This window comes from Vespa crabro, chromosome 13 (assembly GCF_910589235.1).
Source record: "Vespa crabro chromosome 13, iyVesCrab1.2, whole genome shotgun sequence".
Classification (NCBI taxonomy): Eukaryota; Metazoa; Arthropoda; class Insecta; order Hymenoptera; family Vespidae; genus Vespa; species Vespa crabro.
Window position 1 is genome coordinate 3,851,118 of NC_060967.1, and position 13,248 is coordinate 3,864,365.

The window sequence follows — 13,248 nt, forward strand, 5'->3', positions numbered from 1 at the left end:
AACGATCTTTTTTATCGGTTCATTATTCTACGTAATAGAACGCATAATCGAAATAAATAAGGGAAACGTTATCGTTTCGGGTCATTTAAGAATATTCAAACTCTTTTTTCCTCTCTTTCTCTCTCTCTCTCTCTCTCTGTCTTTCTTTCTTTCTCTGCGTTTAAAATAAAATTTTATATAAAATTGTGTTAATTAAGAAATGGAAAAATTCGTATCGTTTCTGAAATTTCAAAATAATAATTTTTCTCTTGATAGTTTTCTTTGTCTTAATTTTCATGAATAAATAACGATGATCTCGAGTATTTAAGAAATTGAAAAGTATATGTATTATATATTATCAGGACTTAACTTGAGAAAAAATTGCTCCAGTTATAAACAAGGTGGTCATTAATTCTTCGACATTGCTCGTTATTCGGGCGTGGAAAGCAGCAATTCCAGTCTGGTGAAAGAAGAGAGGCGCCGGGTCCTCTGTTCCGATTACCAGCACCATGGTGTGCCAGCACGACTTGGTTAAAAGTGTTATGTAAGTCGATAGGATTACGTGGGTAGCGAGATCTGGATGCACGCTTCGATTATATTGGGTGGCACATTTTTCAGTAGGAACTCTTTTATATGTTACCTATACTAATATTTACTTTTGTAAAAATATACATTTTCATTATGGAATAATTTCATCAAATTAACGAATTGTTAATGTTATTTTTTTATTCTCTCTCTTTTTCTGTAAAGAAAAGGAAAATGTTTAAAAATGTTTGTACGACAAGTTTTAAAAAGTACAATTTTCTTCTTGACTATTCCAAATGACCATTTTAAATTTGACGAATATAATAAAATACTAAAGTATATTCATTGAAATGTACCACCCTATAGATATAGTTGACTATGTACGTATCGCTAAATCGGCAGAGCGTGATCGTTGAAGCGTGACGGCGAACGTTGCAGCGCGTTGTACCCCTTTGAATACCATACATGTATGTACCATTTACAACCTAGCCGTCGAAGATAAAGTAACGATCATGATCCGCGATGCAAGCGAATTTTGAGAAAGCGATTGCGGACGCGGAAAATCTTCGAACGATCTCTCTCACGTCGCCCACGCAGTTTACCGAACAGTTATTCGAACAAAGCTTATATCGTATTATCGTTTACCCACGTCAATTGATATAACTTTCATTTTATATATAGATATGTAGGTACATCGGATATAGGCTAAATAATATCTAAATATGTATGCGTGTGCAATCATGAGAACGAATGATTAAATAAAAGAATAAATAAATAAATAAATAAAGAGGCAAAAGTATCGAGTTTCACGTCTCGTTTTCTTCATCGTCTTCGATGGATGGTGAATAGGTTGGTGACTCAGTCGGCCATTTTCCTGCTGTTGCCGAAGGATCAATGGTCGAAGGTGGATCGGTGATCGCTATAGGGCCTAGCGGTTCGGCAGTTTCCATTTCCTCACTGACATTTCCATTTTCAACGGGTTCAGGCTTGACCGATACTCTTTGCGGATCGATTGATAAATCTGATCCAGGATCCGGCATGGGAGGTGTCAACTCGGTAGACGGTACCGTCGTTTTAATTTGACATTGACGGCCAATGTAACCGATCGGACAAATACACCTGTTTGTGATAATATGTAATAACATGTTTAATTCCAATGACATTGAATAATCGATAGAAATAAAGTATTGTAATATAATTATACCTGTAATCACCGTCTTCCGGTGTCATGCTGACACAAGTCCCGTTATTTCGACAGATATCAGAATGATCCTCGCAATAAGTTAATTTCTCGTCGCAAAGATCACTGGACCAACCAGATTCGCATCTACATTCCCATGGTCTTTTACAGGAACCGTGCATACATCCTGGATATGGTACGCATTCGGTACAATTTTTACCTGTCCAACCGACACGACATCTGCAGGTATCAGGTCGACGACATCCACCGTGTTCTTTGCTACATCCTGGCGCGCAGATGGCTGTACAAAAGGAAAATAATCTTGAGAATACGAATATGAATATTATGGAATATGGATATTATTAAAAACAAATCACTCACGAGTCTGACACAATAATCCAGTCCAGCCAGGCTCACATCGACACTCCAGTGGCCCTTGACAAGTTCCATGAACGCATCCTGGTAAAACAGCGCACTGTTTGCATTTTGGTCCTTGCCAGCCTAACCGGCACCTACATCAAATTTTCATGGATATTTATTTTTCAACTGTCACTTTTGTAATTCCTCATGAACGTTAAATATTTGCTTGGGCAAAGTAGGCCCTGAAAAATATTTGACTTCTCCCGATATGGTAGGCTACCTTCATTACCAACAGAAAATGATCGATGATATGGTAGAACATACCTGCATTCTCCTGGCTTGTTACAATATCCTTGACTCGATAAACAATCCTGAGCACAGATCGGTTCGGAACAGAACAATCCTTTCCATCCGGGATCACAGGCACATTCGAAACTCACGTTACACCTGATAAAGACAATCGATCGTCGTTAGAAAGAGAAGTTACTTTCCCGATTGATGGTCACGATAGTTATAGAAAATTGATATCACAGGCCGACAACGAGGGATTTGATTTCTATGAGTATCTGTTCTGTGAAAGTACTTGGACGGATTAGTAAAGATCGTTTGGTATGTCATTTAGTAATATCATTTTTTTAAAGAGAAAATTCATATAAGCAAGCAATGTACTTATGTGGGTTTACCTTCCATGCTGGCAACCAGGTAGAGCCACACATTTGTCGCATAGCTCACCGTAGAATCCGATCTTGCACCTGCATTCACCTGGACGTCGACAAAAACCTTGAAGGGGATCGCAGCCTTTTCGACAGATTGGTACATCACAAAGATCACCGGTCCAACCTATTTATGATTAAAATGATAAATTAAAGTGGTCGATATATCTATAACTTTATCGTACCGGTCATTATGTTAGATTTATCGAAAGGTATCGTGTACTTTTTTTATCTATTTAAAAATAATGACTTACCTAGCAAACATTTCACTTCACCAGCTTCGTCACAAACGTAATGAGAATTTGGATGCTGAGACGCTGGAATCTCACAAGCTTGTTTCTTCCATTTTGGAACATATCTTTAATTAATAAAAATATTTAAAAATATTTTCACAAACCACTTTGAACGATCCTAATCCTCTTAAATTTCTTTTTCCTCTCAACAAGTAGAAATTAAATGTTAGAAATATATCGAACGTACCTAGGACCAGCAGCAAAACCATAAGGTAACGTGACAAGTCCAAAAATAGTTGTTGTCCCTATGATAATTCCATTGTTCGTAGGAACAAGTTCACGGTGACCAATTAAAAGGCTTAAACAAGCAAGAATAGGAAGTAGCATCTTTGCTTGACTACCGAGTCAAGACTGAGGACGAAGACGATCAAGACTTTGCTTTGGATAACGGGACCTTGTTCGAGGTCACGGCATACTTTTCTAAGAGTAAGCGTGTGTCCGTTATCGTACGAATGTGCGCGTGTCTATCTCTACATGAAACGTGTCGTCGACTTCACTGGATTTTACTATTCGTTCAGGAAGGGTCGATGAACTCGCTCAACAATCCTAAAAACGTTTATTATCTTCTTTGATCTATTCTGATATGATCAAATCATTTGCCGTTTCAGCAACTATATGAATTTTTATAATTGTTCCGATATTATTACATGTATTTTGCCATTTATATACATACACATATATATATATATATATATATATATATATATATATATATTATAAATAAAGATAATTACAAATTTCTTATGTAATAATTTCTTATACTTCTAGAAATTTAAACATACAGTCAAAGTTTCTATATTTCTGAAATTATTTACATAATAATTATATTGATTATGTACAAATAAATACATAGCTTGATGCACTGACAACGAGTGTCAGATTTCTTGTCTACGTCATAGGAACTCTTTTATACAGTCTGTTCGTTGCAAACTTGAATAAGATCAATTCATTATCTATTATAATCTACGACGTAAAAAAATATCTCATTTTTCTATTCTAAATCTCCTGAGTAATATTTGTACGTTCATTGCCGTTTATCATATAGTCTTAGCTTGTCGACAAACAACAAGACACATGCAACACTTAAATATCCCAAATATGTTATCGCGTTATCGACGACAATAGAGTCAATTGGGTCTGACCAAATCCTTAGTAAAGAAAAAATTATTATATTTAAACGTCTTCGACGTTTATTTTCTTCTTCCTTCTTAAAAACTTTGCGATAGTAATAGCAAAGATTATGATCACGGCGGAAATACAGGCAGCAGAGACATCCCAGGGATACAAATCTTGGAAATTTCTCTTCACTCGTTTGACTTGGATGGAACCCGGTCTGGTATCGACCTCGATGGGGAAACTACCAGGACCTTCGTTCGATGCTATCCTTACGAGATATTTGGTACCAGGAAAAAGGGAGATTTGAACCGAGTTGGAATCTGTTACTTGATTGCCGATGAGACCTCCAGTTTCTGGTTCCCAGGATACTATATATGATTCCTTTTTTTTCGAGAACCCATCTTTCTCGATGATTAAATCTTCGAAGGAGTTGCCATTAGTCGATGGACTACCATCGGCTTCTAGAACTTCATCGTTACGTTCGTCCTTTCTTCTGAAGAAAAATCTCCTAAAGACTTCTTCGGAAATTTGTGAATCCTCTTGGCTCCTCCATTCTGTTAAAACTTTTTCACCATATTTTTCAAGAAAGAATTGTCTTACTCTATCATTGAATCTCTTTTGTTCAAGATCTTGTTGTTTTCTAAGCTGTATCGATACATCTTTCCACGATACAGTAGCCTCGTATAATAATCCTTCCTTCAAACACTCCAAAGTGGGCACCCACTCTTGCCAACTGTATTGCTTCATACCTTGTTCTGTGACAACAATTATCCAAGTGTCTGGTCGGAGATTTGGTACTCTTCCACCTGGATAATAACCCGTGTCTTTCCATTGTTTATGTACTTTTCGCATCACTATGGCCACGTCGAAATTGTCCAAGTTTATTGGACCCTTTTTTGGTGCTGGTAACATCGAGGGGAGATACTTTTCTGCTACTCTCGTTTTTCGATAGGAACATGCTATCTGACAAGCTGGACACTATAATTATAATGTAATATAATTTGTTAATACAAATGTGTGTATAATTATTTTCATAGGAACAAAATTTCCCAATTTTATTATTTTAAATGCATATGATTGTGAAATTACAAAACATTATGCAGACCTTATTATGCGCGCGACCATCTAATTCGCAAATAAAAAATAAAAAAAGGAATAAAGTAATTTTTCTATTACTTTTAGAACAATATCGTTTCCTCTAAAAAATTTCAAATGAATCATGCATTAAAGAAAGAAATTTAACAATTTTATAAGTTTTCGTATTCGAGATAACAGAAAAAGAGATTAGAAAAGAAAGAAAAAAGAAAAAAGAAAGTAAGACTAAGCTTTTAGCCAAAAATTTTCATCTTTCCGAAAGATCGTGCATCTCTCTCGTAAACGATTTTCTACCAAAGTACGTTCGATCTTCCGTGAAAATCGACAGGTAGATGTTTCTAAGGATTCTAAGAGCACGAGACTAAACGCTCAAACGACTCGAATGCTCTCGGTCTATTTTTCGGAAGATCGAAGGATCTTTAGATTCCTACGAACTGGAGTTCTATACCAACTATGATCCTTTTTCTCTTTAAATCCCATGAGATTATTTTTGACAAGCATAAGAGATCTTTTTTCACTTCATTGCTCATCCCATCCTTAACAATTTCTTTTCTTTTTTCTTTTTTTTCTCTCTTTTCACAACATGTCGAAAATTTTTGTGAAAAAAGACATTCATTTCAAAGTCAGACAATTGGAAAGTTTATAAGAATAAATAAAAGAAACGCATACTTGAGTATAGTGTTCGCCTTCGCAAATAGTTTTACTAGTTTCCTCCCATCGTTTTTCCACGGCCTCGCAATTTTGCCAGCACTGTAACAGAGAAAAATAAGAGTGTGTTGAAGAGAAGATCGGCTCTCGAGCAAGTAAAAAGCCTTAACACAGCTAATATGTAAGAAAAAGAGTAAGGTAAAAGAATCCTGAAGAAGGAAAGAAAGAAATAAGAAACCTTAAAGGAGGCAGGCCATTGAATCAGCGGTGTGGTTGTTGAGAAGGAAAGAGAGGACGAAATCGAGAGGAAAGAATCGAGGAGAAGGATGAGGAGGAGAGGGAAGGTGGCTCGAATTAGCTCCAACCTGTTCCAGCTTAACAGGCACTGTCGTTGTTGTCTTTATATTTATTGGGGTACCCTCTCTCCTCAATTTCTTTCCTCTCCGAACGTCCCTCTTCTCTCGCCAAGAGACTTTGAACTCTTCGTTAGAAAACGCTATAGACTCTTTCTTCCCCCCTCCCACCACACCTCTCTCTGTCCGTTTATTTTGTATTGAGGATGTTTATGAAACAGCATGGGGCATCACGATTGTTTTTTATTAACTTACTATTACTTTTTATTTATTAACTTACTATTACTATACTACTTCATATACTATGATATTGTAATACTAGATATTGCTAAAATACTAGAAATATCGTTATAAAATATTATTATACTTTTAATGTAATTACTATTATTGTAATATTCAGGTTATATGCAATGTAGGTAATCTATTTGCATCCTTATTTTTTTTTCCATCATGAATATTTTTAATAAATATTTATACAAATAAAATAGGTTGAAAGAAAAGGTGAAAACAAAGGGCGTAACGAAGAAAAAAGCCGTGAAAATTGGCAAGGATGGCGAGATAATCGTCATTATAGGGGCGTTTTAGGGGTAGGTTTGCTTGGATGACATGTCCCTCGTTAAAGCATCGCTTTCTTCGTTCTTGGTTACGATTGTTATTCTAATGCAGAACCCTCTTTCTATTTTAGTATAAATATGAATGAATCGTCGTCGTCGTCGCACCTTCTTAACGCATGCGAGCGTGCACAGTAACATCGATTTCCCTTGAAATTAATGAACGCTCTCGGACATATTCCTCTTCCTCCTCTCTCTTTTTTTTTTCTTTTATTCTTTTAATTCGAAAGAGAAAGAGGAAGAATATTCCTTTAGATGCCTACCTTTAGAGGAATTGTTATTTATAAATGAATGTAATAATTCGTGATAACGTTTGATGAATATTATCAAACTGTCTCAATCGATATTTGATTAGATTTTTGATCGATACTTGATCGATCGTTGACTAGATTTTCTATTATTGTACGAGCCCTTCGTTAATCGAAATTTCCATCTGTTCATCGATAGGGGAACAATGACTATCCTTACTAAAAATAAGGGAGAGTCATGGAACCATCATGATTTTCCATGACGCCCCATAAAACTGAACACCAAAAGATTTATCATCTTTTTGAGAGACCCTATTCGATTTCAAACACGATCGAAAAGTAAGTACTCCTTCATTATAACATTTTAGAAATTGTTTTCCTTTCGTTTTATTTTTAACTTTAGACATCCTATTTTCTCCTATTTTCTTGAAATAAGCATACTTTGATCTATTTCGTAAATAAGAGGGATGACGTTGGTCTTGACACATGAAAAACACTTGTTACGGAATTACTTTTATTTTCTTTAAGGTAATCTAATCTTATCATGTGGGCGCTGATGATATTGTTCTAGTTAAGCAAGGATATACCTACATTACATTTCATTTTATTTCGAATTTCTCATATGAGCTTACGTTTTTTTAAAACAAAATTATATATGTATCCAATAAAAAAAAATAAATAAATGGAAAAGATATTAATAATATAGATATTACCTCACTGCAAATGTTTTCTGATCGACTCGAGAACCAGTCGCACGTTCCATCGGTGCTATATCTTTTAAGACACTGTGATCTACACTGTGCGATCCTAACGACCGGACCGAGATCCAAACAATTAACTAGACTCGCGCACAAACTTAAAATTATCAGCCATGAAACGTTTTCCATGTCGAGTTAAATTTTTTAATTCTCACACTCAATAAATTTTTTCTAATGAGTTCACTAGCTCGAAATATTCGAATCTGTAAAAACACGTTTGGAAACGATGCTCTTGAAAAATTCCTTCCAACTGCGACCCTTCCATCGTTGGAAGCTTCCTTATATAGGTTACGGTCTCCCCACTACTTCGATTTTCACTCCCCCACCCTACGCAGACTGCTATAGCATCCCTTATAATTATTTCTAGCCTGAACTCGTCCCTCGGCATATGGTTGACCGTACTGTACAGTCAGACCGTACCTATCCCAATATTCTCCCTAATGCTACATTATTTTTTCTTCCTATACCACTGGAATAAAACTATTATAGAATTCTCAACTAGTAACGTGCAATTCTCTATTTTAAAGATTATTTATAAACATTTTCCTTTTTATTTTTTCTTTTCTTTTTAAATTTAATTCCCTATTTATCTTGACTATGAATCGAAAAAAGTCTCCTTCTAATACGATCGTACTACGAATATACGTTTCTACCTATAATTATCTAAAGTTTCCAACATGTGATCCAGAAATTTTATTTCTTCTAGATGCGAAAGTAAAAACCTAACAAAAAAGTAAATATCTTTCCAAACTAATTCATATTTTTCTTCTACACATTTCATTTTCTTCTAAAGTTCCTAATTTCAACAGCAAAAAGCGTTTCCTAATAAAAAAAATTCCAGCATTGTCCTAACGAAATATCAAACATGAAATCATTCTGAATCATTGAAATATACATATCGAATATATATCAAATATATTTCGATAATATATATATAATACATTTTGAAGCAAACTTAGAGAGAGAGTTCTAAAATGCTAAAAAGGCCTTTTTTCAACGTGCTAATTCTTAGAAATTAGGAGAAAGCTATTAGAATTTCACTACAGTTAAAATACAAACCTGTCCCTAATCGTCTCATTTCTTTCTTTCGGGATGACAAACAGAAAAAGGTCTGTTTCCTCGTATTTTAAATATCTAAACAAATTTAGCGTCTAAAAACTCCTACATACTCAATTAACATCCGGGGTTTGGAAAATTTCTAAAAAAAAGAATAAAGAAAAAGAAAATAAAAGAAGAAATACGTAATAAGATCGAATGATCGAAATTCTAGTAAATGATAAAAATGGTCCAAGGATATTTTGCTCCACCCAGCTTCCGAAAATAAAGGTTTGGAAAGTATAGGAGAAGAGAAAAAAGGATAGAAATATATATTCAACCGGAAGTCGAATTCTCTGGGTGCGCTCCGTTCTACGTCACAATGCACAGGATGTGTACAAATAAGGGTATTTGTCTCGCTGTCTGATTGTGGGGTGAAATATACGTGACGTTAAACGAGCCGAGTTTCATCCCTACATGAAAAGAGAGTAAGAGAGAGAGGGGAGAGACATAGACTTTGAAACGGCCGGTTTATGCCCGATGGCAATAGAAAAAGGCCTACCGAATAGAGATCCATTCATCTAGGCTACGTTTAGGGGTGGCGCTCAGTTTGGATCTACAAACTTCTATGGAGAATGACATTTTATTGTACCAGAGTTTTTCTCACACCTGGACTCTGCTACTCTGCTTTATCATGTTAGATGTTTCACGTTAGCGCTTCTATCTATTTATTCCGATGAATTGTTTACAATTATCAATTGGAAGATGATTAATTCTTTGCATTCTTGAAATCATTCTTATATAATACGACAATAACAGCTTTATTTCAAAAATTGCATTGAGATTTATATGGATTTTCATTGGATAAGAAACAGGACTATAGGAATAGAATTAGAACCAGAATTAGACACCATGTACATTCCGTACTTTTGTTATTTTCTCGTTTAGATATAGGCAATAATTTGAACGAATTGAAAACTGAGGTAAACGATGATAGATTATTTGTAAAATTTATTATTGACATAAAGAAATATGAAATCATTCATTCACACGAGATTTTATCTTTCAATAAAGATCAAAATTAAATATTTACTATTCAAATTGCAATATTTCTATTGTTCACGATAAATGTATCTGACACGCGTTGTCACGTGTTTCAAGGAAATTTATCCGACAGTGAAGGGAATCCCTAGAGATGGTCGATCCCCTATGCAAAAGGAATACGCGATTCTATTCTATATATTCAATAAAGTTGGATAGAGATTTTCCGAAGCTTTAGGATAACGGCCCTCCTCATCGATCTTTCTCTTTCGAAGGATCGACTCTATTTTGAGAGAATCGATATGAATTATTTATTGTATAGAAATAATATACGATAGGATTTTTGCGACATGATAACGTATTGCGACATATTTAAGTAAATAATATTTTTAATCAAATTTCATTATAAAATAGAAATAAAATCCTTCTAAGCCGAAATTATAAACGTAACGCGTTACTAGAAAAAAAAAATTCCACGATTCAATTATAATATCACATATGAATAAAACATGAGAGATTATGAGATTGTTGTCCGCTTGGTTTGCTCGAAAACGACGCAAGTGTTTGTGCTGCTTAGAATTTTCGGACCCGTCAAAATCCGCTCCGAAGGGATTTTATTGTAGAAACGAGAGGTATGAGGTGTTTTCGTAGGATCCATAATCCGGAACGGTTTGTCTGTCCACGCATTCTTCTTCTTCTCTCTCTCTCTCTCTCTCTCTCTCTTCCCTCTCTTTTTCTTCTATCATGTTGTAAGATCTCCTGCACGATTCGTCTCTGTGTATTCACGGGTCTCCTCCACTCGTAAGCGTTCTTGTTTATCGATCGTAATCCTCGCTACGAAGGATTACGTGCTTTCGGTTTTCCGTAAGATCGCGTCCATCTTTTTCATTCTAGTTTCTTTCTCTTTCTTTCTTATCATATCGGAGGAAAAAAATCTCCTGAACATTTATTTTTTCTGTTTCTCTCTCTCTCTCTCTCTCTTCCCGTTTAAAGATTTGAAATTCTGTCCGCGTTTTCTTCTCAAAGATCTTCTCTTTTGTTCTTCCGTCCACGTACGGCTATTCCTCGCGTGAAACTGGATATTCCGTGCTCAAGATAAAAGTAAAAACAATATTTTCTTTTGTCCTACGAGTCGGAATTCTTCAGAAAGATCTGGCGAGAAAAAGAAGATTATTAGCTACAATGTTTTTGGATAAAAATAAAGTTATAGTTTAAGGAAAGAAATATAGACAAAAATTGGAATAATAACAAAATACGAGATGTCAAAAAGATGAAAATAAATTTGTAATATCATTGTAATTTTAATCTACGAGTAAAAGAATGAAGTTTAAAATAAGAACAATCTAACGACCCAAAAAAAAAAATATATTAATAAAATTATTGATATAAGAATCTAAAAACAATTCAACAAATGTTTTAATATGCACCTGAAATTCCACAAAAAATATCTAAACTTATCGATCAAACTAATCAGAAGTTTCAGCCTAACAAAGAAACAAACTTTTCACAGAAAGTTAAAACGAAATTTAGCGCAAAATTGATTATGGATAATCCTAGGAAAATAATTTATCTGGGAACATTTCTACGAAGGATCCTTTCTACTTTCACTCTTTAAAAGTATCTAACAAAGCAGAAAATTCTTCTTTCCCTTTACAAAATAGCTCAATCTCTCTCATTCTCTCTCTCTCTCTCTCTTTTTCTCTCTCTGCTTTTCTCGCGTCAAATGTGCCGCGGCGACAAATTTTCATTCTTACCATTAAATCCTGTCTCTTTTTTTCTCTCCCATGAAAAACTTTTAGCAAAGAAGAAGAATAAAAAAAAGAAAATTTTTCTCTAAACGATTCCTTTGAAGGAGACAGGTGGTAACCAGAAGATCTCCGAATCGCTATTGAACATCTAAGATCCTTTTTACGTATCCTCTTCTTTCTCTTTCTTCTGTATCCAACGATACCCTCTAACTTGACAAATTCTCCAAAAGCAGGATTTATTACTAGCAGAGGATACTGCTTTCAAGGTTTCTTCTCTTCTCATCCTTCTAACATCTCCAATTATATATATATATACACACACACACACACACACACACATTCGTATATATATAGATTTGCAATAGAATTTCTCAAGAATACTTTGTTTCGATTCGTCTAAATGTCTTTAAGATTTTGATCCATAGATACGAATCTATGTTATAATATTTAAGAAATAAATAATTTTTAATCATATTCTAATATACATATAACAAATGAATTGTTGATCGTACTCATAGTTAAAATAAACTTGATTCATCTTAAATCATACGAAATCTCAAGTTGTTGATTTTCTTTTTCATTTATGATTCCAAAATTCTTCACTAAAGTTAAAATTTTTCTCTTTGAACAGTTGCCTCCTTGTAAATCTAATGGTTTTCTTCTCCTTCTTTTTTCTCTCTCTCTCTCTGTCCTTCTTGAATAGCGACTAGAACGAAACTACTGGTTTTGGTTTAGGTGGCAAAAAGAACTTTCCTTTTTGACTTTTTCTCTTTGTCAATAGTTGGGGTAGACACGTTGTTTAATTCACAGTAGTTTTTCTTATTTTTCTTCTTTTGTTGCGGTATACCTTCGGACTTCCTAATTGCTTGATACCCAAGAGTGAGGCTCGAGTTTTCACTTTTCGAATGCTTCCAAGTCATTTTGAGTTATACTTGTGAAGAAAAGAGATAGATAACGTAGGTCGGATAGCTTGTAGAGAAATTAGTGTGATTTATTAAGTATTAAGAAAAAAATTCTTTTTCTGAAAGAAAAATAAAATATATAAAATTTTTTTATCGATTGATCAATTCTATTTCTACTTATTAAGATTGATCCTATTAATAGAATATTGAATAAGAGAGAAATATTTCTCTTTGTTTCCTAGATGCTTTCGATTGATCATCCGGAAGAGGCTGACGCTGTGGTATCTGGAGTACGTCAATACTTAACAAGCAGAACGTTTGGAGTCTCGTTCGAAACATTTTGTTGCGCACGACCATATGGTCGCCGACGGCGTTGGTCATTATTTCCTTTCCCTTCGGTGAGCCTCGAAGGAGTACGAGAAGTATGAGAGGGATGGAGAGGATGAGGAGGAGCAGCGGGAAAGGCGGTCGGCCACAAAATTGCCCGAAAATTGCTCGATGGTCCAGCTTTTCTTCTTCTTTTTCTTCTACTTCATCTTTTCTCTCTCAAGTTAATATCATAATCCTTGATTTTTAATTCGAGAGCGGGAGCGAGCATCCTTTCTCTCTCTCTCTCTCTCTCTCTTTTTCTATCTCTTTTTTT

The 13,248-nt window shown here is 34.8% G+C and overlaps 2 protein-coding genes across 2 annotated transcripts; both read right to left on the bottom strand.

Annotated features, from left to right (window-relative positions):
* Positions 1-246: 246 nt before the first annotated feature.
* Positions 247-3,599, bottom strand: LOC124428596 (delta-like protein 1). Its single transcript, XM_046972839.1, has 7 exons — positions 3,238-3,599; positions 3,012-3,115; positions 2,728-2,884; positions 2,369-2,491; positions 2,066-2,196; positions 1,709-1,985; positions 247-1,623 (listed from the first exon to the last, which is right to left on the bottom strand). The coding sequence occupies exons 1-7, from the start codon at positions 3,375-3,377 to the stop codon at positions 1,311-1,313; spliced, it is 1,245 nt and encodes a 414-aa protein (XP_046828795.1). The 5' UTR covers positions 3,378-3,599; the 3' UTR covers positions 247-1,310.
* A 309-nt stretch (positions 3,600-3,908) lies between these two features.
* Positions 3,909-8,115, bottom strand: LOC124428625. The gene is made up of 3 exons (XM_046972882.1): positions 7,835-8,115; positions 5,931-6,011; positions 3,909-5,144 (listed from the first exon to the last, which is right to left on the bottom strand). Exons 1-3 carry the CDS (start codon positions 8,006-8,008, stop codon positions 4,224-4,226), a joined length of 1,176 nt encoding a protein of 391 aa, XP_046828838.1. The 5' UTR covers positions 8,009-8,115; the 3' UTR covers positions 3,909-4,223.
* Between the last annotated feature and the right edge of the window lie 5,133 nt (positions 8,116-13,248).